At 40.3% G+C, this 26,829-nt stretch overlaps 9 protein-coding genes across 9 annotated transcripts, besides 1 other annotated feature; 5 read left to right on the top strand and 4 right to left on the bottom strand.

Annotated features, from left to right (window-relative positions):
* Window positions 1-235: 235 nt before the first annotated feature.
* On the bottom strand, window positions 236-1,609 carry BEWA_027240 (hypothetical protein; the record flags this gene model as incomplete). The annotated part of the gene is made up of 1 exon (XM_004829484.1): window positions 236-1,609. The coding sequence occupies one exon, from the start codon at window positions 1,607-1,609 to the stop codon at window positions 236-238; it is 1,374 nt and encodes a 457-aa protein (XP_004829541.1).
* A 349-nt stretch (window positions 1,610-1,958) lies between these two features.
* On the top strand, window positions 1,959-3,227 carry BEWA_027230 (hypothetical protein; the record flags this gene model as incomplete). Its single annotated transcript, XM_004829483.1, has 1 exon — window positions 1,959-3,227. The coding sequence occupies exon 1, from the start codon at window positions 2,451-2,453 to the stop codon at window positions 3,225-3,227; it is 777 nt and encodes a 258-aa protein (XP_004829540.1). The 5' UTR covers window positions 1,959-2,450.
* A 236-nt stretch (window positions 3,228-3,463) lies between these two features.
* Window positions 3,464-5,233, bottom strand: BEWA_027220 (hypothetical protein; the record flags this gene model as incomplete). The annotated part of the gene is made up of 1 exon (XM_004829482.1): window positions 3,464-5,233. The coding sequence occupies one exon, from the start codon at window positions 5,231-5,233 to the stop codon at window positions 3,464-3,466; it is 1,770 nt and encodes a 589-aa protein (XP_004829539.1).
* Window positions 5,234-5,411: 178 nt separating this feature from the next.
* On the top strand, window positions 5,412-7,663 carry BEWA_027210 (hypothetical protein; the record flags this gene model as incomplete). Its single annotated transcript, XM_004829481.1, has 3 exons — window positions 5,412-6,356; window positions 6,391-6,467; window positions 7,394-7,663. Exons 1-3 carry the CDS (start codon window positions 6,068-6,070, stop codon window positions 7,661-7,663), a joined length of 636 nt encoding a protein of 211 aa, XP_004829538.1. The 5' UTR covers window positions 5,412-6,067.
* A 371-nt stretch (window positions 7,664-8,034) lies between these two features.
* BEWA_027200 (hypothetical protein) lies at window positions 8,035-10,386 on the top strand (the record flags this gene model as incomplete). The annotated part of the gene is made up of 1 exon (XM_004829480.1): window positions 8,035-10,386. The coding sequence occupies one exon, from the start codon at window positions 8,035-8,037 to the stop codon at window positions 10,384-10,386; it is 2,352 nt and encodes a 783-aa protein (XP_004829537.1).
* Window positions 10,062-10,091: a microsatellite.
* Window positions 10,387-10,489: 103 nt separating the features above from the next.
* On the top strand, window positions 10,490-11,981 carry BEWA_027190 (signal peptide-containing protein; the record flags this gene model as incomplete). Its single annotated transcript, XM_004829479.1, has 2 exons — window positions 10,490-11,595; window positions 11,822-11,981. 2 exons carry the CDS (start codon window positions 10,490-10,492, stop codon window positions 11,979-11,981), a joined length of 1,266 nt encoding a protein of 421 aa, XP_004829536.1.
* A 1,222-nt stretch (window positions 11,982-13,203) lies between these two features.
* Window positions 13,204-14,937, bottom strand: BEWA_027180 (hypothetical protein; the record flags this gene model as incomplete). Its single annotated transcript, XM_004829478.1, has 1 exon — window positions 13,204-14,937. One exon carries the CDS (start codon window positions 14,935-14,937, stop codon window positions 13,204-13,206), a length of 1,734 nt encoding a protein of 577 aa, XP_004829535.1.
* A 656-nt stretch (window positions 14,938-15,593) lies between these two features.
* Window positions 15,594-25,227, bottom strand: BEWA_027170 (phosphatidylinositol 3- and 4-kinase family member protein; the record flags this gene model as incomplete). The annotated part of the gene is made up of 3 exons (XM_004829477.1): window positions 15,594-24,502; window positions 24,538-24,759; window positions 24,813-25,227. The coding sequence occupies 3 exons, from the start codon at window positions 25,225-25,227 to the stop codon at window positions 15,594-15,596; spliced, it is 9,546 nt and encodes a 3,181-aa protein (XP_004829534.1).
* A 1,012-nt stretch (window positions 25,228-26,239) lies between these two features.
* BEWA_027160 (chromatin assembly protein, putative) lies at window positions 26,240-26,556 on the top strand (the record flags this gene model as incomplete). Its single annotated transcript, XM_004829476.1, has 2 exons — window positions 26,240-26,467; window positions 26,515-26,556. 2 exons carry the CDS (start codon window positions 26,240-26,242, stop codon window positions 26,554-26,556), a joined length of 270 nt encoding a protein of 89 aa, XP_004829533.1.
* Window positions 26,557-26,829: the final 273 nt, after the last annotated feature.

Here is a 26,829-nt window from a genome sequence, read left to right as displayed (position 1 = left end):
TGAGCGTAGCGAGTGTACAGAGGGAGCCTATACCATCACTAGGGAGTAAGGGTATGCCAACTCATTCCTCTACCAAACATTGTGAAGACACAGGATCCAATACTGAAGCATATTCGCTGCGCTCATTCTAGAGACTCCATGCGGTCGTCTAGTACACAAACAAACCATCCACCAATTAGACCAGCATTCTCATGCTCACAGAGCATACATTTAACGAATACAAGATGCGATATGTTCATTCCTGCCCCTGTTTTAGAATTTTTGCCGAAAAATTCTCGAGTCCCCGACTATATTCTTTAATGTCGATATTCTTCAGGTAGGTGCCAACGTCGGTCCTATCATTGTACATGCTATGAATATACTTTTCATGAGGGTCAGATTCTGCTGGGTTTTCCATTAATAGGTAGGAGCAGCTACTGCATGCACCGGTATACTCTGTAGCATCGCCGGGGGCAAGAGTATAGTATAGCGATTCCTGCTGTCTCTTTAGCTTTGCAACCAATCGTCTCGTACCTCTGGATGCCATCCTTGAGAGTGTGTAAAATAGCTCAATTGTATCTGTCACAGTAATGTAAATGTTTTCAGCGCAAAAGACCATAAGCCAGAAATGCCCCTCCATGTCCATTTTATAAAGCTCCCTAAACATTTTAGCATCGTCCCCGCCTATAGATATGGCCAAAATCTGAGTGGCAAATTGGGGAATAGGGAGTTCCGGAAGAGCCACGATAAACAAGTAAAAAAGAAGTAGACGAATCCCGGTGGTTAGAACGTAGAGAGCCAGAATCTTGTAAATCACCATGTAGAGCATGGCAATGCATGGGAGAACCGACTGGATACGATATTTCTTATCGCTGCACGGCAATCTGCAAAGTATAATGAGGACGAGACTGAAGAGCGCAAAGCCAATTTCTCCAAAAACTTCGAAAAACGCGTACTCCTGCACAAGTCTCGCAAACGAACTTGCGATTCTTACAATGGAAGCAGGAGCTGCGACTGCAGATGCTCCGCCGGAAAGCGCCAACCAACTAGTGGCAAGCCCCTTGAGCGGGAACTTTGTCGAGAGAGAGAGCCCTTCAGCTGCAGCATCAGATTTTGCTCCAGAAATAACTGAAGATACAGTGGTAATTACAGAGCCATCGGAAAAGGCCGAACGACCAGCCCATGGTTGCCAATTGTTGAAATGGTAGAGGAGGTAAATGGCGACTAGGGGATTAGACGCCAGAATAAAGAGTGAAAACCAGACCATTGGGTCTCTGCTTGGGTTCTCCTCATAGGTTATACTCCTGGAACGGTCCACGTAAATCTTTAGCATATCGTCATAAATCGTGGATCTCGATGAAATCTTTTCGCCCTCCTCATTGTCCCTCTCGCAGTAGCCAGGGCCCTTCTCAGACTCGCATATAAGCTGATAGCCGTCTTCAATGGGTGCAGCCTCTTGATCCTGGCCAGATTCGACTTTAGTGGCATTCGGAGCTCCAGACTCTTCCTTGGCAGTTTCTTGCTCCCCGCGTCCGTCTGGGCCTTTAGCACCCCTTCTACCCCTTTTTACCATTGCTACGCCATCAGAATTAAATGGTAAGGCCTCGAAAATTGCCTCCTTGTCCATCATCTCCTCACACCCACTTTTGTCCCCCGCATCTCCGCTCTGGGTGGACTTTGTCGCCTCAAAATGCACCGAAACGTTGCCATCGCCGACGTTTTCCGCAAAATCTCCTGCAGGGCGCGGAGCATCCGCCGTTACTCGTCCACTCATCCTACTCTTCCCGCAAAGGCCTTGAATGGGCACACATTTAGCTGGAAATTTCTCCAGTGACAGAAAATTTAGTCTTTAAACCACAAAAACATTAAAAGTGAACGCAGGCCCAGAAACTCCCCTCTGCAGTGTGTGGCCCTGGGCTTCCACCCAAGACTTGCCAACGGCCGTTTTCTCTGCCATTTCTCGTGTTTTGTGGCTTTTTCGGCGACGAATTTTTAGATCGCAGGGTTTTTGTCTCGTAGTTTTAGTTGCGGGTTATTTAAAGGGGTTTTAGCTGCACAAAATACGTGTCTAGTATCCAGGGGTTCAGGCGATTAAAGGCTTTTTTGGGACCGTTTGTTCTCGCAAATTGGCGAATTTGCAGGGTTGAAAACTCAAGGAGCAGGCCTACGGAGCAAGGGCCGGATGTGTATAGGTACAGCGGCCGAAAGGGGAGCCTAGAAGATTAGAGCAAAAGACCCGCAGAGCCTGCAGAGGACCGGAGCAAACGCAGCGAGCCTTTCCACTCTGTGTATCATCGGAGCAAGCATCTATATAGTGACTTTTAGGGGCGTACGAGTCACCAGTCGAGACTATAGAGCTGCAGAATAAACGGAGATTTAGGGCACATAACGTTACAACTGTGCATCCAGCATTAAATTACCGCCTTTCAGGGCAACGCACTGTACCATAGAAGCTCTGCCACTGCTTTAAAATGTCGTCAGAGAATGAAGCCGGCGAGCCTATGCTCGTGAATAGAGCAATAGACATGATGGAATGGACGCACTCCGGTGGGACATTTGTATCGATAGAGAATGCGCGCTGTCCTCATCACTACCAGCTACCCATCCAGTACTACTGCCTGGACTGCAACGAAAACTGCTTCTGCAGCGAATGCGCATTGTCTAGACACTCGAAGTGCGACGTACGCACCCTCGACGAGGCGTTTCCGGTCATTGTATACAACTTTTTAAAGAAATGGATCTCACAGCTCTCCACGAGATGCGAAAATCTAGACGTAGGATTCACACATTTGCTACAGGATAAACAGCAAGAGTGGATTCTAAAGTTGCAGGAGCTGCAGCTCATACTCTCCAGAGTAAATGGAGATGCTCTCAATGCAATGAAAAATCTGCAAAGCGAAATTGAGGCCTGGCTGGCAGAAAATCGTGAAAAGGTTACTGCAGAATACCAAAAGTTCAAGGAAGAAGTTGAACAGGTTCTGGAAAGCTACGCAACAAACGCAAAGATGCTCAGAGAACAACGAAAACTTTCGCCAGCTAAACTACTCTATTTCTACAACCAAAACTATCAAACACTCAGACAAATGTTACTGGGAGCCACACCAAGGGATTCAGAATTTGTGATTCAAATGATTCCAAAACAGCTCAAGGGACATATCGATGCTGTAAATGGCGCGTTCTTGGGAGTTTCCAATATCCTGAACAGCGCTGAACATAATGTTCGCTACGTCCACGAATCTAGCGGCTAATTTGTTACTTAATATTCTCGCTATACTAATTAACCTGCCCTAGGTGTAGGGGTTGTGTTATTAGTTCCTACCCTTCTTTACTCCTACGGATGTTTACACCTCGTAGGTAGTCTCTAAGAAAGACTGATATGCTCATGCTGAATTTTATCGCCGTTGTCTTTTAAAGAGTAGTCTCAACTGCCTACTGGCAGATTTTACTGCATTGTCTCCATAGGGAGGGTATCCATTAGTCACTATTAAGAAGCCTTAGGAAGTCCTCTCATTTCATTTAGCTTATTCTTATACTCTTCCTTATCAATGGAGACCCAGCCATCAGCGGTCTTTTCAAAGAACTTCCATCTCCTTGAATAGTCCTCTAAAACTGTAATCTCAAGTAATTCCTTATCACCACGTTTATAAATAAGGCATGATAGACAAACATCCGAAGCATTTATAGGAGTCCATAGTTCTTTATTACCGTCCTTTACTTTGGTGGAGACATGACCAGGTTTGGGATAAAAGTGTCTAGTGGTAACTCCCAAGAGATCTACTTCAAAGATGGTGCATTTCTCTGAACTAGTTGCGGAAATATCGATGTCAAAGTCTGATATGTAATTTGCAAGATCCCTTAAACTCTTAATCTTAGCGTCAATATTACTGCATTGTCTCCAGTTACAATCTTTAAGTTCAAGATAAGTTTCCTTAGGGGTATCAGATGTCCTAGTTACTACAAGAACTAGCTCTACTCTACCGTCCTTGTTGAGATAAACTCTGGCATGGCCAAATGTCTCTCCAGAGGGAAGAGTATAAGCATCCTCCTCAGCACCGTTTACGAGCGTAGATATAGAAATGCCCTTCTTTGGGACGACCAGTTTTACTGCATTACCAGAAAAAGAGTAGTCGAAGGACTTGCATAGTAGTCTATTTGGATGGGCAATATTTAGATAAGCATCCCGAGGAGTGTTGCTATTAGATTTTACAGCTTCTCCCATTTCCTGAAGCTTCTTATCAAAGTCTCCCTCTGTAATATCTTTCCACGATTCACTACCAGTCTTCTCAAAGTATTTAGACTTAGTGCCATCATCTCTCTTGCATATGTCAACTGGGACTGCATTATTGTATTCACAGTTTAGGACGTCCAGATCGTCAGCCAACTTGGAGGAGTCTATGTTGGAAGCATGCATCCATTTTTTGCCATCAGCACTTCTGGTGTAGAATTCTTGGTATTTTTGCCCTTTAACACACTGGAGCTCCAGAATTAGAGGATTCTTAAAGGCTGTATCCCCTTCCCAATAGTAGACGGAGACTGAAGTGACATTTTCCAATTTTGGTTTATCGAGCTGAATCTGGCCCCCTTTGAAAGTACAGTAGGTGGAAAGAATCCTAAAGGGTCGTCCATATTGGCCTTGTTGAGTAATCTTGGTGTAGCCCTGACAGGGTTCGCTGGACCGGCTCACGGATAGAGTGAGAAAACCAGAGTAATGCCGAGATGATCCTCCACAAGATCCGGGATTTTTGAAACACTCCAGAGACGGATGAGCACAATATGTCGTAGTTTTTGCCGCAGAGAGGTTGGGTATTACCACCTCACCAAAGCTTCTCTTGACTGTTGTGCCGAGGTCACTTGGTAGATAGGGGATAAGACCATAATTTATGCCTGACCATTTGTTTGTATCTATGTTTTCCTTCTTGTAAAAGAACGTTGATTCGTCTGAATCGTACTTTATGATCAGCGGCAGGACGTTTTCCAAATCGCTTGCCCAGTAGAACACAGTGACGCCTCTGGAGTTGTAGAGAAAAGTCTCCTTGTTTGGTATATTCTGTTCCTTGCCATCGTGGTGAATGTTTTCAAAATAGTAACCTATGCCACTCGGAAGTTCGTGCCTGTAAAGTTTGAAGCCTTTGAAATCTTCATAGCCTCTACCAGTCAATGGATTATGTTTAACCTCGATTTGGTAGGTATTATGGTAATAAGTTTTATCCCTTTTGACATCGATAACGATGGGTTTCGATCCTAATGCTCCCATTCATTCATTTACAAGTGCTTTGATGGTCGTGAATTCCAGAGTTATCAGATGGGATTCAAGTGCATTCTCGGCGGTCAAGACCTGGCATGTCGGTTTTGCCCTCAATTTCCATTCCCACATCCACTCCAAGGACCCATAATCGTCCTGGGCTGACGTGTACGCTTCAGTGGGTCTTTTTGGGTACGGTACCCTATCCTTCTCCGCATGCTTTTTTCGGCACGACCTTCCCCTCGGGTCGTCCCTGTACATTTTGCCGGCGGACTACGCTCGACCAGTGCCGCACTGAGCGCCTCTTACGGATGCCGTATTGACCCTGGACGGCTTTGGTGCCAGACTTGGCTCTGCCTCGTCCCATCCTTCCAGTTTGGCGCGTATGCCATTCACCGACACACCTGCTTTCCTGCTGCGGATATATACTCTCTGTTGCGGTTTTGAGCTGATTGCCGGTTTTCGGCTGCGCAGAGGGCCTGGAAGACAAGTTATTCCCTGGGAAGAAGAAAAGTGAAGAAGGGTACACTGAATTCTTCCTCCTTCACACATTCTCAAAAGTTTTATTCCTGGGGTATAATTGCTTCTAAATACCGCCGACAAGCTGCTGGATCGACCACCAGATGGAAAGAGCTCTTTTTACCCCTATAGCCCCGTACCGTCTGACCGAGTGGCTCCTCACTCCAGTCATCACCACTTGGCTCTACGTCCGCCACCGCGCCATTTACGGCACTCGGTCTCGTACCTTGTCACTGACGAGTCGTTTCGGCCGGCGTCGCCCGTCCAGTCCGGTCCCTCGGAGGTGGCAGCTCCGCACACTCTGTCCGCACTTTAGTTCAAGTTAAAATGGCGAGGAGCCGCTCGAGAGAGCGCGAACGCCACAGGAGCCGTTCCGGCAACAGATACGGCGATCGAGACGTCAAAAGGGAGCGGTCAAGCAGCAAAAGAGAAGACGCTGACCACAGACACAGACGTTCCTACAAGGAAGAGAACAAGGAGGACACCTACAGCCCAAAACTGGACAAGAGGGTAAAGAATGAACACATTTATCGGAAACATGAAGAAAAGGCCTCAGTTCCAAGCCACAGGAACGATAGCAGCGCCATGGCCTCGAAATCGGAGCCTCCGTTCAAAGGTTTGCGTTTATCCACAGTTAAATAATGATACAGAGAAGGAAAAGCCGAACTTTGAGCCCTCGGGGCTCCTCGCAGCCGAAACCAACCAGGTGAACGGGATCGTACTCAAGGTGAGTTTAATGCGATGTCCGTAGCATAATGCGAACTACTAGCGGAGCTAGGTGGAGCATGAGCGACTAACAGGAGCTTTGTGGCGACCGTATGTGAGCCTAAGGAAGAGTAGGATTCTTCACTGCGTAGGTCTCTAGACCGAAGCAGGTGACCTACCGACGTCGAAGACTAGGGAGTATATCACTATGGAATGAGTGTAGCGAATGAAAGAGTGATGGAGACTCTATGAGCGGAGTGAATAGAAGAGAAGTGGCAAGTATACAGAGTACAGGAGCCTCTGTATCCACCGTATTCTTGTGACCAAAAGAGTGATGCGAATTCATCCTCAGATGAATGAGTTACCATTATGATATGCTAAGCACTGAGTTGTATAATGCAACAATAGCAGGATGGGAGTCGGTATTCTCCAAAACATGCAAGGATGATGCTATCTCCAGAGGGGGTAGGGATACACTCGGTGTTTACATGTCTATTATAGACTTTGGATCATCTCGAGATGGCAAGAATGGAGTCCATAAGGAATCTTTATAGTGTCTATAATGACGGAGTATGCTTCCTACTGCAACCCAGTGAGCTAGTTGTGAAGGAGAATGAATGTCTGTCTAGGGATGAGGAGGCATGACTAGATGAAGGAAGTACTACGTATAGTCGCCATAAAGCTCCCTCCGGCTAAAGCCTATGGTCGCATTGAGACTACTTGATCCAGATGTAGCATATAGCAACTAGGCTTTATGTAGAAGTGGAACTCTGAACATGGATGACCGCAAAAGACATTTCCATCGGCATTCCATGCATTCTGCTAGGCTGATCATCCATGCCCTCCTTACAGTGTTCACCATTCATGTCTTCTGCTGGGCTCACCATTCCATCCACCAATGTGCTCGTGTCGCCCTCATTGCTCATGCATGCCAACATTAATCTACAGTACACTGTGCCACCAGAATCGCGATTTCCAACCTTGTCTTGGCGGTTGTTTGTCTTTAAACCGGATGCGGATAATCCCAGCGAAATGAAGTCTACAAGTTTGTTTTCTATTACCCATTCACACCTTCCAGAGACAATTTGTCTGCATCGTAAGGAGTACTACCTCATTGGTAAGGAGCAGCTCGTGGCTGATATAGATGCGCACCATCCAACGATATCAAAACAACACGCCGTCATTCAGTTTAGACACAAGGATGATGATGTTCTGTAAGTTTACATAGTATGTGCATGATTAGGGAATGAAAAATTGTCTTTAAGGTCTTATACTAGGTATTGGGATAAACAATTTAGGAGTATAAATTTTTGTCTTATTCCTATCACAAACGGGTGATAGGATTTTAAGAGGATCATGCCGACTCCATCATGGACTCTTCTAACTCCAGTAGATTATCTACACTGTACTACTGAAGACTGTGTTGATAGTTGTTCATCTTGTTCTGTGGATAGTCTCTCTGGCAGTGAGCTAGTTGTGATAGAGGATGAATGTGTGGATGAGGAGTAAAGTACTACTCTGCTCCCTTTGGTCGCATTGAGATACTCATGGATCTCAGAGCTTTGAAACATACTCACTGAACATGGAGGATGACTGCTGGAGAATTAACACTGAATATAGGAAGCAAATGTCAAGGACCATGTAGGTGTACAGGTGGTGATTCTACTGGCATAACTGCCAGTAGGAAGGTTGACAACAATAGCGCCAGAGGTTTTGTTTCTTATATCCATGAAAGTAATGACCCATTCACTCTCAAGAGAGAGCTAACCAATGGGGACAACCTAGGTGATAATGGAACTGATATCTCCGGTGTTGAGAAAGTCTCAATCTACTACTGGGATGGAGATACTAACCATAACAGGCCACTTCTCCTAGAAGTTATCAAGAGCAGTGGTCCACAGAGCACAGAGTACTACTATAAACATGGTGGAGAAGAAACTGAAGCCAGGGGTGATGCAAGAATTTGGAGGCATCATGGATATTCCGCGGGAACGCCATTGCAGACTAGACTTGATGACCGTAACTGTGCTATAAATAAACGTATACCATTTGACATTGACGAGCCCATGAAATATAATAACTTTAACTCCGATGCTTCAAAAGGTAAAGGTATAAAATTTGGTGGGCCTCCTATTCCGCTTACCGGGAGTGATTATATGGTTACAACCTACCAGATAACCGATCAGACTCTTAAATTATCTAGATTAGAATACAAGAAGAAAAGGATTGACGAAATAAAAACTTCTCATGATGCACTTGAGGGAATAAGACTATACTCAAACACGGAGATATCCCAAGTGCCTGTTATGATTGAACTCAAGTCAAGTAATGGAGGACCATCTACCTTCTATGCTACTAAGGACAAAGATGGTAGAAACTGGCAACAAGTTGATGGAAACACCGATTTATATGATGGTAAAGAGATATCTAGTAAGCCCAAAGAGGCACTTGCTAATAAATTAGACGAGTTAGCTTGCTCATACCATAATGCGGTAACTATGGATATTACCAAGAGAACATCTGAGACTCACACTAACAAGAATAATGGAAATGATAGGTATTGCTGTGAAAAGTGTTATACTAAGAAAGTTACTGTAAAGGAAATAAAAGTTAATCACCAACAATTACCACCTGTTACCATTTACAAACACTCCATTAATGGTCCTAATCTGAAGCTTGCAGGTATTAAATTCTACCTTAATGGTGATGGACTTAAAGAAAATAGGAAACGTGTAACATCTAGAAACATAAACCTACCTGCTAATGGACAGGTTGACGTCTACGCGTTTTACTGTGATGATAATGACCCTGTCCTCATTTATGTTAAGGCGGATAGAGCAGTCCCTCAAATTGCAACATGGTATAGAAAACAGAAAAAGAAGAGTGGTTATGATTCCAAATGGAAAAGGACAAATCAGCTAAATAGTATAAACCTTTCAAACTTTGGTAGTCTTACCTGTGGGCAATGGAGGAAACTCAAGAAATATTTAGAGGAACGTGGTTGTAAAGGCTTACAAGACTGTCCTGAATCACTAGGACGTACTGAAGAGCCTGGAGAACAAGTACTAGACAACGCTGATGAACAATCTAGTGAGGAAGAGGAGGAAGACAGTAAGGGAGAGGATAATGCCCTTGTTAGACCTACTGGAGTTGTTGGTAAAGCTGATGAAAAGCAGCAAAAATCTCTAAAAGCCTCTGAAAAATTTGGTGCTACTGGACGTCCTGGTCCTTCTGGACCTGCTGGTAAAAAGGGTGATACAGGAGACGCTGGACCTAAAGGACCTGACGGTAGAGCTGGTGATAGAGCTAGTCTTACTGGACCAACCGGACCTTCCGGTGATAAAGGAGATGATGGTGAACCTGGTAGAGAAGTTCTGACCAATCGTGCAGAAAGTGAAAACTCTAGTTGGGTAACATCACTTACCTCTACAGTTGGAAATTTTTACGGAAAAGCAGTTTACCCTCTTAGATCAGTTATAGATGGTGGAATTGGATTAGGTATTACAACTACAGCTCCTCTCCTGGCTTATGGTCTTGCTAAAGCTACTCATGCTATATCTAAAGTACTCCCTGATGGTACTACTCAACCTACTAATCCTGGTCAAGCTCCTAAAGATCCTGCTCCTCCTGCTCCTCCTCCTCCTCCATCTCAAGGACCTCAACCTCGAGCTGAATCTCCTACTTCTGAATCTGCTACTGCTGATGGTCATCCTGAACCTGCTGATCCTGCTCTTGGTCCTGGAGGAGGAACTGCTGAAAAACTTGGTATGGGCGTTGTTCCTGCCGCCGTTGGTATATGGTCCATCTCTGGCATATCCTCTGGCACTCTTGCCGGATCCGCTGCAACCTTTTTTGGAGGATGGAAACTTTATAATCGCTATAAAGGAGACCCTTGGGTTAGACACGGATATCCTATGAAGTGTTTAAAGCATGTACCATGATGAGCATGCATAGGTCCACTTGTGAACTTTTGTTCCCTAGTGAACATATCATTCACCCATACTGACAATTCTGTTCACACCAGTTGAGAGATGGTAGAGTAGGATGAGGATATTGGCAGTGTTATGGACAGTATGCCTAGTAAGGCTTTGTAGCGCAGGATCTCTTTGCTGTTTTAGAGGAAGTAAAACGGATGACGATGAAGTTACTGATCAAGCAGAACAAGAAAGCTCTAATGAAGTCTCTACGGAGAATCTCAGAGCAGTTCCACCTCAACCAACTGAACCTAAGGAAGAGGATGCTACAGAAGCTCCTCAGTCTGTTCCTAGTGAAGGATATCCACAGGAATTAGATGCTCAGTCTGCTGGACATGTTGACCCTACTCCCATTAGTCTAGACCTTGCCAGTCCCGATAAGGACAAGTCTCAGTCCTTCGACTATTACTTTGGTACAAACGCAGTTCAACTCATTGTTCCAAAGAAGGGTGTTAGTGTCTCCAAGCTAATGAATGGAACTGAAAATATCTACACTCTCTCATCCGAGGAGACATTCCAATATGCCAAAGTTTACCTCAATAAGGACGGTAAACCTGAACTTGCGTTGATTACTCTCGGGACATCTTCTGGTCATTCACAGAAGGCGTACTCCAAGAATGGAAGTAAATGGGAGCCTTGCACTGATAGTAACGCCAAGATGAATGGTTTAAGAACCCCTACCGGAGCAAAGCTCTGTACTTCAATTGATCTTTCATTAGAAACTAGCACTGACAATTGCACCATCTTTGAGGTGGACCTTCTTGGTGTCAAAACTAGACAACTTTATCCTAAGCTTGGGTACCTTGCCACAAAAGTTATGGACGCTAATAAGGAGCTGTGGGAATGTTCAAAAGGTTCGAATGCCTGTCTTTCTTGCCTTATTTATAAACATGGCAATAATGAAGTACTGGAGATACTTGTGGTAGATAATGACTCATTAGGGTATAACTATTTTGTAAAGAATGACAAGGAATGGAAGAATGTCACTAAGGAAGACTTCTTAAAGAGGCTTTCTGATATGAAAAAGGGTATCGCTATTCCGCCTCCCAAAGAGCCTTCTCAAGAATTTCCTAACCCTACTACTTCGACCTTAGTACCTCATGAAGAGCCCACTACTCCATCTCAGTCTGCGGTTCCTCCTAGTGAACAACCTGGAGCTAAGAAGAAAGCCTCTCAGTAGTGACTCATCTACTACTCCCTCTTGATATAATGCAGTACATTTTGCCAATAGAGACTCACCATTTGCATCACAAGGACTAACAAAAATTTTGATACTCGCTAATCTGGAAACTCTTAAATACCGGACCTTGGCAATATCCCAATCATCTTTATTAGAGGAACATCTTCATTCATCCCACTACTCTTTCACCTCCATAACCTTCACAAACATACCATCTTACAGGCCATATATTATTGATTTAAATAGCACGAATGGGACATTTTTAAACGACGAAAAGATAGAACCTAGTCGCTACTATGAACTCCGGGAAAAGGATGTTCTAAAGTTTGGTCATTCGTCTCGGGAATACGTTTTAATGCACGATGGACCAATAGATGCATAACCCATCGAACATATGCTCTATGTCCAGGTACCTGGTAAATGTAGAATAGCATAATTTTGCTATACAAGGGCATAAAACGCACTGGAAATATAAACAGTGAGATTATTCACGGTAAAATCTTGATATTTATAGAAGGAAATAGACCATCTATGAGGTAAGGACAATTTACTGCATTAACATCTGGTCTAGATACAGTTGCTAAGTTCTCTGCGTTTCCAATTTGGTGAACGTCTCTCTGTGACAGCATTGCAATGTTCTGACTTTTGACGCTTTTAAACCTATTTCTTCGAGAAGTAAGGATTTTGAACGCTAGGGACCCATTTTTAATCATTAAATGTGCACCGTGCTGATCTTGACCACCTAGATGAACAATGAGAAAACATTTACCATTCTTGGACTTTCAGACATTTATCCAGCAATGTACTCTCATATAACAGTCTGATTCTGGTACAAGTAATTTAGTGTCAGTATCAGATGAGCACGTATCAACTAGCTCGATTCTACCATCCATACAGTATCTCTGTACCGCAAAAAACGCTCTACAAGGCCTGACACTTACCATTTGGAAGTGTCTCTTTTTGTCTTTCATGTGACAATTTACAGCTTCAACCATAGACTAGATGTTCTCCCACAAGTCCTGTCTAATAGCCAGTTTATGGATGATTGACAATCTTGCAAGTTTACCAGAGAGCTGCTATTGAATGGCATCCATGGAGTCCAGCATTACTCCATGTGTTCGTTCAATAGGATAGCATCCACGAATAAAGCAATGATAGACATTTAAACGACTACAAGTCTATAGCAACATGCATGTAGAGGTGGTAACTGAGGGAGATAAGACGACCACCTTGATGGGAGATTATAAGAACTGGTTAGCAGGATAAATTAATACTATGGGTACTGTGGAATTGTAAGTATAAACTCCAGAGTCGATATCCCTCCTAGCAATCAATAAAACGGAGTGGCAGGACTGGGATAAGTGTCAGCTAATATCCACAACTTTACATGAAAACCGATGCCATGTATAATTGTAAAGTGTGGTATGTATAATAACCATAATTCATTAGTCATTTAGAAGTGGCGTTACTCATTTACCATGAATATAAAATCTGAAAAAATTAGCATTTAAAGCCTCTGAAATTTACATCATGGACAAAATCCCTACAAGGGATGTAATTTACTCTTTGGCATTTACATTCTATATGTTTAAAAATTGTAGAATCTACTTTTTCATCTCCTCTAGTTTGTTTTCAAATTGATCTTCGTACATCGTCTTCCATTCACTGCCGTCATTCTCATAGCAGACCATATAAATGGTAAAGTTTTTCTGGATGTGTACTCTTAGCAGCTTTCTGGAACCCTTGAAATGGTATTCACAGAGGTAACACATGTATTCTTCGTTAAGTGAACCAATAACCTTTTCACCATCTGTAATCTTCTCTATGGCCTTACCAAAAGTGGGAATATAGAAGCGAGTCGTAATACCACTACCTTTATAATTCTCTACTTTGCAGTTTTCGTTAGTATTGTCTAAGGAAATGTCAATGGAAAATCTAGTAATTGGATCCTTTATGGTCTTTAATGCATTCATCTTCGTATCATTGCCCTGAACGGACAGTTGCCAGTTGTTTTTATCATTATAAACGCGAAATTCCTTATGGACTAGATGTTCTTCTTTTACAGCTGTGAATATCGCGTCTATCTCCTTTTGTTTGAAGAATGTAATACAGTAAAGGCACGATTTAGTCTTCCCTGACAATATAATACCCCCGCCAAGCCATACGACTTTGTCTTTGTTCATTATCTTTCCGACTACAACACTAGCTGGAGCAAGATATAGTTTCGCAGGAACCCCTTCAATGTTTAGATCAAATGTTTTGCATACGGATGGATTTGGTTTTGATAGGTCCAAGATTGCTATATTGGAATAAATCTTGGATTTGAAATTGGATTTAGGGGTATGTTCTCCAGACTTACAGTTTTCCTTTAGTTTCTTAAGTCCAACATTATGGTCTTTCTCCTTACAACTCTTCCACTCTTTACCATTATGGTATCTATAGACCTTTGAATTCTTATCAGTGGAAATTACAGCTAATTCTGGAGTATCCTCGTTAAAATATATCAGAGCCTCAACCAAGTTTGATGATGTACCAACTCTCACTTTACCAGACCATATCTGCTTATTATCATACTTGAGCTCAGTGGTCTTAGCACCATCCTTGATTTTGAGTTTAAGGACTGGGACATCACCTTCAAGAGAACCCAAAGCATCAAAGAGGAGTATATCCACAGCAGGAAGGAAAGGGACTGTAGGTTCTTCAGGTTTAGAATCAGACCGATCTACATTAGCCAGATTATCTTCTGTAGAACTATCCCCCTCATCAGTTCCAGGCTCTTTAGCATTCTCGGTGGGTTTATCAGGTTTACCCTGCGCTTGTCCTTGTGGGACTTCCTGTTCCTTCTTGGTCGCTTCTGGAGCGTCTTTTGGTTTAGCAGTATCTCGCAGTTCCTTGAGCTTCTTCTTATGTTTATTCTCATTACCATTCTTCCATTTATTACCATCATGGTATCTATAAACCGTGGATTCTTTACCTCCTTTGACTGCCTTTATGGTAACGAACGCTGGAATATCACCATCAAAGTATATCAGGGCCTCCACCAAGTTGGATGATTTACTAAATCTCGCTTTACCAGACCAAATCTGCTTATCATCATAGTTGACTTTAGTTACCTTCTCACCTTTAGGAGTAAGTTTAAGAACTTTAACAGTATCTTCTTCTGATTCCTCAATGTCAAAGAGTGATCCATCTACCTTGGAAGTCAAGGAAGTTTCTGGGTGTGTATGTTCCGGAGGATTCTGTTTCTCTGCACCCTTTAATGTTTCTTTGCCATCACTATCTCCACAGTTACATACTCCTACCAAATACACTGTCCATAGTATTGCTATAATCCTCATTCTTCAGTGTTGCAAATGTTGAAGAATGTGTAAGAAGAAATGTTGACTCATCTGGGGTGTGTATGAAACTCTTCTTACACATGCATTCTTCTTTCTTCCTTCATGCCTTAGCTTCTCATACTTTCTATTATAGTTGATAAAAAATAAGGCTACTAGATGGTTCCACTGGACTCTTCTTGGAGCCACTCAGTCCCGAGAAATCCGCTGGTGTATGGAAGGAAGGGAGAAGAGTTGATGATAGTATGGATCCATATTTAATGAATTATGAGTAGAAAGAATTTTGAATGAACGTTTTTAGAATCTACATTGTTTTAAGCCAGTATTCTGTAAAATATATTGCGTGAATGCTTCGGGTTCCATTTATCATCTATGCAACACCCTGGAATGTAAAATGGCCTTAATAATTGCACAAACAGGATCAACACTTTAAACATTTACGAGTATTCTAATTTATTAGCAACATCTTAAATTCCTGTAGTTATAGCCCATTTCAATTAATCCATGAAAATTTAATGACTAGCATGTACAAATAGCGATTGACTATTTTTATTATAACTTTCCATAGAGTGGTTCCTAGTTAATGAGTCACAAGGTTTAATTTCATATTTTACATTTTCCATCTTCTGTATAGTCTCCATCCAAGCGTATCAACTAAATTATAACCATGGTGCCCATCCAACAAACATCTTGGACAAGTGTGCTGGTGACATGGCAGCATTAATGAGTTGTTGCAGTTGTTGCTTTGGTTCAAGCGGTTCTGCAATCATTTCAAATGATTTCAAATCGCTGAAGATTTTCCCCTTACTTTCCGTATTTCTTCCCTTTGCAATTTCAACGTTTGGGATGATGACATTCACGATTCCCCTGAGTTTATCCTGCACAGTTTGAAGTACCTTTTGTGATAGTCCACCTTGTTCACTTTCTTTTCCATCCCATTCAATTAAAGGATCAAATACAAAGCTCATTAGGACGGATGTTAGCCTCTTTTGATTCTTGTGGAGCATTTTAAGGAATTTGAGTGACTCTGAATAGTATGGACCATCTACACAAACTCCGCAAACACCAAGATTGCATACTATATTTTGCGTTAGTCTAAATGGAACCAATTCTGGAATCAGCAATGTGGTTCCCTTTCCAAATAGACAATCAAAGTCAACATGCATAATTTGTCCATTCTTTACGTTAAATAGGATATTCTCAGCATGTCTATCTCCTAATCCTACAATGTAACCAAAAATATTCCACATTGCGGAGCTTATAATATATTGCCTTCTTGTATTGTACCACACTGCTGGATCATTTCTAAAGAGTTTAAAGTGTACTCTGTGGAGAACAGGAGGTCTCCTTTCAGCAATACTTCCAAATAATGAGAGAGATTCAGAGTATCTCTTGTCTGACACTGCTTGGGAATACTTGTTTATATCACCTCTTGTATCGTTTTCTACATTTGGTAGTACCTTTCTCATTTCATCATTTACAAGAGCCCTCAAAGTGCACATATTTGATACAAACTCAATAATCCCAGATACTTCAGAAAGAGGTACGACACTGTAACTTTGCAACTTGACATCAGTATAGTTGATCATTCTTATAATGTACGTTGTAGCCTCCATCATTCTCATGTCTTTGCGAAGATCCCCCTTGATTTCATTTTTTATTAGAAAGTTTACCAGACGGCCGGTGCTTGAAATAAGTGAAATCTTCTTTGGTTTCTGCTTTGACCTTAGGACCTGGATATTTTCAGACATTCCGTAAACTTCCTCAACTATTCCTCCATTTCTTATGGCCTCAAAGCTCAACTGTTCCTTGGTTGGTATCAATACAACACCTTTGAGTTTATCATCATTTATAAGCTTATATATGATACCCAGTTTTGTTGCAGACTTTTCAGAGATTTGAATATCACGATTTAGAGCAACATTGTGCATTTCCCTAAACACGGAATCATAACACTCAATGACGTTATTTATATTTCCATTTAAGTTAATGGCAAGTTGCACGATTTCCGTATGAACTCTGCGCCGTTTTGATGATAAAGAATGTCCAAAGTAGAGAGTGGACCATAAAGTCTGTTTTGGATATCTAGAAATCAAATTTGCGATTATATTTTGGAAAATTGTGGCACCCAAAAGTTTATGCTGGCAACGACTAACCAGCTGCGATAAAACAGAATACCAGTAATAGTGAGGAAAGGCGGAGCTGTGACTTGTTACACGTTCATTTATTGATTTGAAAAATAATTCACAGGCATCATCCTCAAAGTTTATACCACTGCAAAATTGCCTAGTGTTTGGTGTGCAGTAGAAACACATGATTGTGACCACTTTTGTCAGAATATCTACAATTTCCATGGATGAATCATCATCAGATACATCAGCACCCAGGGGACAGGTATCCACAAAACGCAACGACTGTAAATATGCACCAACTGTCATACCCACAAGTTCTACAAATGAAAACATTCCAGGAATTCCCTCTATACCCGCAATTGTGGAGCAATCTTCCTTCTTTCTCCCTCTACCCTTTTCACCCTTTATAACTTTAATAGTCTGTGAGTTTCTTATCCTTCCTTCTATAAGGCGATCAAGATAATTTGCATAGAGTAAATTTGCCTTGAAGCTGCTTGGAGCAAGTTCCAAAACTTGGTGCATGTAGGACACTGCAATTTTTGAGATTAGCAAGTTAGATTCTGAATAGATCTTTACCAAATTATAGAACCCCTCAAAATTGTTTTCATCAACTCTACTAATCTCTTGAATAGCCCCTTCCACATCTCCATTCTTATGTAGCGTAAGCGCATTTTCTATGATTATTTCATTCTTTAGACACGGTATAACATTTGAGAGATTTATTGAACCCGGAATATGTATTTTTATGTCATTGAGTCTACACATTTTGTTGAGATAAATCAAAAGAGTACTAGCTGCAGTCACTCTTCCACCAAGTTCTAAAGCAACCTTAGCGGTTCCGAGAATATTCACAAGAGTATTGCAACGATTATTTGCAAATGCCTGTGCCTTTTTTATCAGTGACTTTGCAAACGTTTTTTCATCATCTTCTCCAATTTCTCCGTTCTTATAAAACTCCAATACAATGTTTAGGGTATTAAAAATTGCGATTTTTTCAAGATATTTTAGGCCAACTTGGGTAGACTCATGAATTGCCAATCCAAGCGGTCTCACCAGGTGGTTTAAACTATCATCTACAATTTTAAAACTTTCCTCATACTTAAACTTTTGAATCAAACTAAGTGAGCATGCAGTCTTTTCCATGAACCAGACATCCACAGAGTCCTTCATAAGCAGAGATGTCCAAAAAGATTCTGCTTGATTTTGAGTACAAACATCAATTTCTCTAGCACTTGGGCAAGTATAGCTTGGCTCCAGTATACTTGTGTCAATGTCCATTATGACATCCAGATTTCTATTAGTTTTATGCTTTGAAAGAATTTCATCCAACTCATCCCAAAGGGAGAGCTTCCAACACGCTGTTACAGATTCGGCAAAGAGGGAATCTGAAATGTTATTGTGGTCGGCAATTTTAGGAAATGTAACAAAGGAATTTGGTCCCAATAATTGGACAATTCTATACCAACATGTCCACAATTTGCAGTCTTGAGATTCTTTCAAGAGTGTATTGTATATATCGTAAGCGCTTCTATACATCCCTTTACATTCAAGTGAAAATGCCTTACATATTTCATCCTTTTTGTGACTTATGATATCGTCTTCAGGACTTTGCAAAGTGTGTGCATTCCAAGTGTTTGTATTTTTTACAAAGGAAGATATACAAATAAGCGCATCTAATTCTGATAGTCCACCGTAACCTCTACAAAGTAAAGATATTATACCACGCGAATTTAACGATTCAGTCTGAGAGCCATTGTAGTTTGAAATCACATTCCCTAGTGAGTCTATTGGATTAGAAAAATCATATGATGATACTCTATATGTAAGTTCATGCTCAATAATCATTACTCCTCTTGCATAAGATCCACAAGATATTGCAGCATGAGCTACCAAAATATTTGGAATAGCACTTAGTATGGACTTGAAACGAGAGATTACTAAAGAAATAAAGTCTTTATCACTAGCTTCCTGGAGCATATGAGAACCTTTATCAACCATAAACCGAATCTGATCTATTAGGTTAAATATTGCTTGGCAGGAAGTATAGTGATCATGTAGCTCAAATGAAGAAGCGTCTTGCGCAGATATATTATCAAAACTAGATTTCCAATTAATTCCAAATGTACTACTGTCCTTTTGCAAAATATTACAAAGCAACATGGCCATACGTTTCCCAATCTCAGCACAATCCTCTGTAGTTAGATATCTCACGGATGACGATATTATATACGGTAATAAAAATGATAGCACTGCTGGAATTTGTACCATTGCTAAGTCGCATGCCTTAAAGAGCGGAAGATTCAGACATGTTTCCGGTAACATTTTTAGCAACCACCATACGAAACACTTTATATCCAAGACCGTATTCGCCTCTAGTTGGCATTCTATAGCTTCCTCAATTTGTTTGTTTCGTAGAAAATTAGTACTTCTGTATGGTTCAAGACATTGCTGAACATCTTGCTCAAAAGTAAGCTTCCATTTACTTTCAAGATCCATTTTATCCTCATTATGTTTATAACCACTTTCCCAGTTGTTTTTTCTATTCTTCTTCTTTTCTCCATCATCTTTCCCAGTTTCTACCTTTTCCACATGATGAAATCCTAGAAATTTTAGTATTTGTTGGATGCAGTATGATGTTATTGGCATATGCATATTCGGTATGAGGTAGTTTGTGAGTAGTGTTATTGCAAGATCCACAGAATTATCCGTGCGCAAAATATCGGCAGAACCTTTGCGTTTCTCCATGTGGAATGTTTGCAGATCAAAGTGAAGGTATCCTAAAATCTTGCAGCAAGCAACCGTTAACGAAGTTGGACTTTTAGCCAAATCATCCGAGTACTCGTAAATGGTGGCAAGGGCAGCATAAGCTAAATCTGAGGCGTTTTCCTTACATTCTTCATTATTTATTATGAAAGGATTTTTTGAGAGCGCCTCAGACGCCGCAAACGCAGCTGCCTCTCTTGTTATATATGGGTTCTTTTGACCACCTGAGGAATATATCATCGAAGCACAACACTGAAAGTGGTGATATATAGAATTTGAACAAGATAGAGAATCATTGGTACAGTTTATTATAGATGCAACATACTGAGAGTGAACTGTAGCATCAGCCCTAGTAAGATTGTCCTTGATCTCATTTTCAATATCATAAATTATTCTTGATAATAATCCATCCTTGTCAAACTTTGTGATTCTATTGATCTGGTAGACAATACCAGGGGAGTACTTGCAGAGAACTGTAAGACTGAGTTTTCTAGATAAAATTATCCAACACTCTAGAAGGGGTTTATAATTATATTCGGATAGGTCACAAATTGTCAGAGCTTCAATTATGCGATCACAGAATGCATCCAAGTCTCCATTGTAAATTTTCATGATCAAAGCTATACAGTTGTAGATTCGCTGTATTTCTTTATCCTGCTTTCCATATAAATAAATTTCCGGATAGAATATCCTCTTGTTCTTTAGCGAATAACTAACGTGTTGTTCCTTGAACCATGTGGTTACAAATAGATTTAGAATACGAATAAAATTCCCCTCCATAAACTCGTAAATTTTGTGTCTATTAGTAGGTGAATTTTCATGATCATTCAGAGATTTTTCTGTAGACAGCTGACTAATTGGATTATCTGCATAATTATGCACACTCTCTCCAGAGTGAGTATAATCTGCCGATTGAGCACCATCAGACGATAAAAGGGAATGGTCCGTACATAATTGTTGCAGTCTTAGATATGTGCTAAAGATATTCACCACATAGTTTGACTGAAGTTCCAATACATTTTTGTTTTTGTTGCAAATATTTTCCCTAGATAAAGCACCCTTTAATGTAACATCCTTGGCATCTCGTGAAAACAATAATTTTACAACTACATGTGGATTGGTTGTAAACCAAACTAGTCTTATAAACGCATAGAATTTGAATTTGTGAATTTTTTGCAGGTCCAGGTTTTGCATCTTTCCGATTTCCTCCATATTAAAGAGCATCCTGAAGAGTGTATAGTCGTTATACTCTACCGTACCAAATATTGTTTGATAGTGTGGCATAATCTGTCTAAGAGGCATGTTAAACAAGGTATTTAGAGAAGTAAATGCCGAGTTATTGAGGATTATCCTGTAAATACTAGCTACTGCATCACTTCTCCTCTTGAATTTGAAACTGGTTCTCTCTACTCTATCTAATACTGTTATACAGAGACCTGATGTTACTAGCCTATTTAGAGGCATACTGAACAAATTTGAAAACCGGGATAGTTGAAATAAATTCTCTGCAAACTTTCCTATGTCACACGGTTGGACAATTTCCAAATATCGGATAAAGAGCTCCGAAATAGTCTGTATACTTAGATTTGTAAGTGTCAGTGCAATGTTTTTACTGCTAGACAAATGTATCGCATAAGAGTCAGTAACTGGTATGTTGTCCTTAGAAATTGTTGATAGAATATAATAGTCATAAAGATACTGCAACTTTATTTCGCCAACACTCTTTGTGCAATCGACAAAGAGAAAACTGCATTCGGAAAATCTAGCCCTGAAAAATTCTTGTATAACTTCAAGGCTGAAAAAATCTGCAAATTTTAAAACAATGTCTCTAGATAAGCACATGACTGATAAAAAGTCACCAAAACCAGAAAACTTTGGAATTAACCCATAAATAAGTTCCATATTTTCTGCACTCCTAGTGGTAAATAGAGCGATGAGATCTGATGCACTTTCCAAAAGTTTTCTTGTTGCCTCTTTCTCACTATTTATTATGTCAATATTCTCATTTGTACTGTCTGTTTCACTTGTTTTAGAACTATCCTTGCCTGTAACATTAAATTCTGAGAATACTTGTATGGTTTGGATAAGAACATCAAGGAGGCTTTTATAGACAAACTGAACCATTTCTCCATCTGCATATCCAATAATTGACAAAAAGGAAACATCCGTAAGTGTACAAATAACTGGAATTGATGAAGATAGGAAGATTGTTGATCCAAGATTTTGCAAATTTACATTGCCAGTTGGCACTAACGGAGATGGACTCCCGCAATTATTACAGATGGTAATATAACCGGTATGAGATCCAACAACCATTTTTAAACCACAAATGAAACAGAAACAAGGGGATTCTAGTGAAAATAATGGAACCTCCTTTACACATTCAGGATTGTCTGCGATGGGAAGACTATTTTCATCATACACCACTTTTAGTGGTATTACACTAATATCTGAAATAAAAGGTACGGAATTTGAAACTCCATGTTTTCTGCTAATTAACCTTGTGTAATTGTGAACAAACTTGACAAAACTTTCGTAATCCATATTACTATTCGAATGAAATGCGGAAGCTAGACCAATAATCGCTGGCATTAGGGATATAATTCCATATACGTCATCATCAAAAACTACAGTAGAAATGTAGAGCAATACTGTCTTGATAAATCCATCAATATACTCTTCTGTGAGATTTCCAGTGGAGTTTGTCTCCAGAATATTTATGATAACGTGAGAAATATACCTAGAAAATGCATGAGTAATGAGTCTTTCGACTATTCTACGCATTTCAGATATCCTAGTTAGGAACATTTGTTTGTAACTAGAGTTGCGTAACTTATGTGCTTCTCCCTTGGCAGAATCAACCATACTTGCATTATGTTTACAGAAGAATATAAGACTGTTTACTACGTTATGAACAGGCTTTATTGGAGATGAAATTACCGTTCTAAAAAGTAGTATTAGAGATAACCATGTTCCTCTGTTTTCTGCTGTACTACAATTCGGTACAAGTGTACTGGTTTGGGTGTTGTTAAACAGTTCAACACTAACAAATTCATTTTCCAAAAACTTGTTGGCAATTAGCTCAAATATTACATCACATATGGAAAATATACGATAAAATGCGTTTTTGAATTCAGAGCCTACATTTTGACCAATTTCCTTCATTTGCATGCGAAAAAATGTTTCCAATATTAGAATTAAAAGATCAGAGTGTTCGTTTGAACTTTTCCCATAGTATTTTAATATCCTATCAATGTCAACCATGATTATCAAAAGTGAATTTAAAAAGGCAAAACAGAGTTTAATTTCATCGTTAGATGGTCTCCCTAGTTCATCAATATAGTATAGTACAACTTCTATGCATAGACATATTAGACATATTGAGTTTTCATTCACGGGTTCCAAAAGAAAACACAGATCATATTCTTCGTTTGAAATCCCACAACTTGTCCTAGAGATTGGATTATCACTTTGCGATCTACTCGGTGTGAGGAGTTCTGGTCTAAAACATCCAAGGTCTCTTTTTACAAGTGTAGAATATATCTTGAAGAGTACACCAAGCTGATTCATTCTAGCGTCTCTAAAAGAACATACATGAAAATTTTTGCTTAGCTCAGTGTATACAAGGTTTAGAAAATCCGCACAGCTTCCTCCATTTTCTAGATACGTAATTAAAATGGTTTTACAGTTTGTGTATGACAAACTGTCTATGGTCAAGATATCACAATCTGCATAAACTACCTTTTCACCCACAAATATGCTAGGAATAGTTTCCAACAATCTAGTGCTTTCTAACATTTTAGAGCAAAGGATAAGAATAGATGTTGAAATATCACTCATTTCGTTGGAAATACTTGGGACATTATTAATTAGCACGATCCATAACTGATAATATTGATCAAAATATTCTGAATCATACGATTTAATCCCAGTCTTCATCTTATACCTGAAATAATCCAGGTATATCATAAATATCAGCCTATTTAGCAGCTTTACATTGTCCCTCATGAATATAACTCGTTTGTTGTATGTGTTTGTATAAATTTCACTACTTGCATGATACTCTTTTAAATTATTGTAAAACATCTCATTTAGCAACTGAATCGTTTCAAGAATTATCATACACTCTGAATCGGAATGTTCGTGCATATTTTCTGCACTTTGTGTCTCAACCCATTGAACAAATTTATTTGTGTTATATGCGCCAACATCCTCTTCACCAAAGAGGTACTTGACAAAATGCTCCTGTGTGTATATGTCAAATGAGCCAAACCTTATGAAAATGTACGATTTTAGGAGGAATATAAAAGCAAGGAGCATGTGATCACTTTCAACATTCATGACAAGGGATTTGTATAGGAACTCTACAGCCAATCTCTGAGAGAGAGGACCCAGTGGAATTCCTTCAGATTCCTTTGTTATGTTATTCGTAGATGAGCCGCCATCCCACATGGTCAAGTTAAGGGTGTATACTACATTATCTTTTGATCCAGAGATTCTCATTTTATCACCATAAAGAAGTTCCGAGAGTAACACAGACATTATTAGTAAAGTGTTTTGATTTACAGACACTCTAGGTTTCTTAATTTCAATCCCATCACTCACAGTTTCTAGACTCTTTACTGTAAGTCCAAATAGACTAAAATCGGTGTAGAATGGTCTCTTTAGCATAGCTGTAAAATTTTGAGAATTAAACCACAAAACATACCCTTTAAGTCATGAATAATATCATGTTCGAATCCTTGAACACATCTTTTATTTAGCGACCTGAGAAGCTTTACAATGTCAACAACGCATTTGGCCCACTGAGAGAGTAGCAACAGTGGTATATTTCCAGAAGGATATAGTACATCAATGACCTTATCGCAAAAGAGTGATATCGTTGTCCTTAGCATAAATACCATTCTTTTTGCATCCGTAGGCTTTAAATCTAAAGTATATATTAGACACGGGTAGTTAAATTTATATGAACACAAAACAAACCTTGATAAAAGCGGCGGTCCATTTCTCCAGTCACCATTGAGGAAATCATCCTTGTAAGTTCATCTACACAGAGTTCAAACTCTGGTCTTTTGTTATCTCGTGATAGTAGCTTTATTCTCTTGAATGCATCTACAAAGAATGAACCAAAGATTATGCCAAATGGACTCTTTTGCTCGGTGCATCTCTCCTGTGTAACCTCATTGCTGAGAAGAGACCAGACAGAATAGTTGAGCTTGAGGAGCTCATTATCCTTTTCATCCTTCTTCTCTGCCCGTACAACCGAATTGTGCAATAGAGCACCAATATTCGTACACTTTCCATCGTTTGTTTTTACGTGGTTGGCCAGTTTACGCAGTCCGATGATTCCACCGACATCATGCACACTCTTGACATCTTCCAGCAGACTAGTTGCCATGACTTTGGTCCTCTCTTTTGTTCATTATATTCTATTCATAAGATTTTAATGTTCAAATGCGGGCATATAGCGACCAACAGAGCCAGTAGACAAATTTGTGTCTACTAACTGATTCTTCCTAATTTCAAGTTCCTGATCCGCAACCTATTGCCCTCTCATGTGCAACTGGATTCATATAACTAATTTACCCATTTTTGGCCCACACAGTTGACTGTATGGGACGAATATAAACTGATGAGGTGCGGAAGCCCAATGAATGGATAAGCGAGGGAACATGGGCAAGATATGGAGGATTAACTCGGGTATTACTCTGAACAGGATGCATATAGGGGAGTTAGAAGCAGATGTAGAATGTATATCAATCAAAAATAAGCGACTTTAGGCAGGAATCTCCGTAGAAGAGGAAAGGTACCTAGAAGGCTATCAAGGAAAATAGACTCGTAACTGGGCCTTCAGACAAGGAATTTTCTCGCAATTCCCACTTGCACCATTAACAGGTATATGCCGTAGGAAATTTTACTTTTTGAGCTGCTAGGCATCAAAAGGGACCCAAAAGTCCCTGGAGACCCTGGAAACGCCCTTTCCTCCACATGCTGATTGTATGGACACTCCACCGTTTTCCAATCGTACCAAATACTAAAAGAGACTGGTAATGGAACAAATGTGTGAGTAAAAGCGCGGATATTCGCTATTCATTTCCCCACACACTACTCGACGTCGCCCAGAATGCGTTTATGATCAAAGGAACAAACTTTCCATACACTAGGCGCTACATTGAGATTTTCCTTCAGGGCTCTACATCAGCAATAGAAGGGTAAAAGGCTCGAAGAAGATAAGAACGGCGACTTTTAACTTGGTGTCTACAGTTTTGTAAACGCTACAGGTTCCATCGACAATTCTTTGACCTTGCGGAGGAGTTGTAATCACACAAAAGGACTAAAAGTAGGAAGAAGAAAGAGGTTGTCGGCAAAATACATCACACATTTAGACTACATTCTCATTGATAAACAAAATGGCCTTGATCAACGTGACAAATATCAAAGTTGGAAACAATTTTGCTCCAATTCAGAGTCCTTTGGTTTTTCAGATCGAATTTGAATGCCTAGAGGATCTCAAGAATGATGTAGAATGGAAAATCATTTACGTTACATCCGATGGGAGTGGTTATGAAAAGGACTCGCTGCAGGAAGCAATGGATTACCTAAAGTCAGATAATCAAGGAGAGATTGTACTAGATGCAGTGTGTCTTGGACCAGTCTATCGAGGGATCTTAGAATTTGAATTTAGGGTGAATCCACCAGATTACGCTCGGGTAAGTTTAGTGTGTAGTATGTAGATGAAATGTGCTCTGATGAATGGAGATACAACCAAAGGAGGTATCTGTAATGCGTTGTATATTAAGGTTGAAGTTGAAAGAATGGGTGATAATGTTATTGCGACCTGGATTCCATCCACAGAGATCATCAAGATGACACTGTTGATAGTTGTTCATCTTGTTCCGTGGATAGCCTCTCTGACGGTGAGCTAGTTGTGAGGGAGGATGAATGGAATATAAAAGATAATTAATTCTACGGAATGGTGTATACTAAGAGTATAATTAAA

The sequence above is a fragment of the Theileria equi genome, chromosome 1 (assembly GCF_000342415.1).
Source record: "Theileria equi strain WA chromosome 1, complete sequence".
NCBI classification, from domain to species: domain Eukaryota; phylum Apicomplexa; class Aconoidasida; order Piroplasmida; family Theileriidae; genus Theileria; species Theileria equi.
The sequence above is the reverse complement of the archived record's forward strand: the minus strand, read 5'-3'. Positions and strand labels throughout refer to the sequence as shown.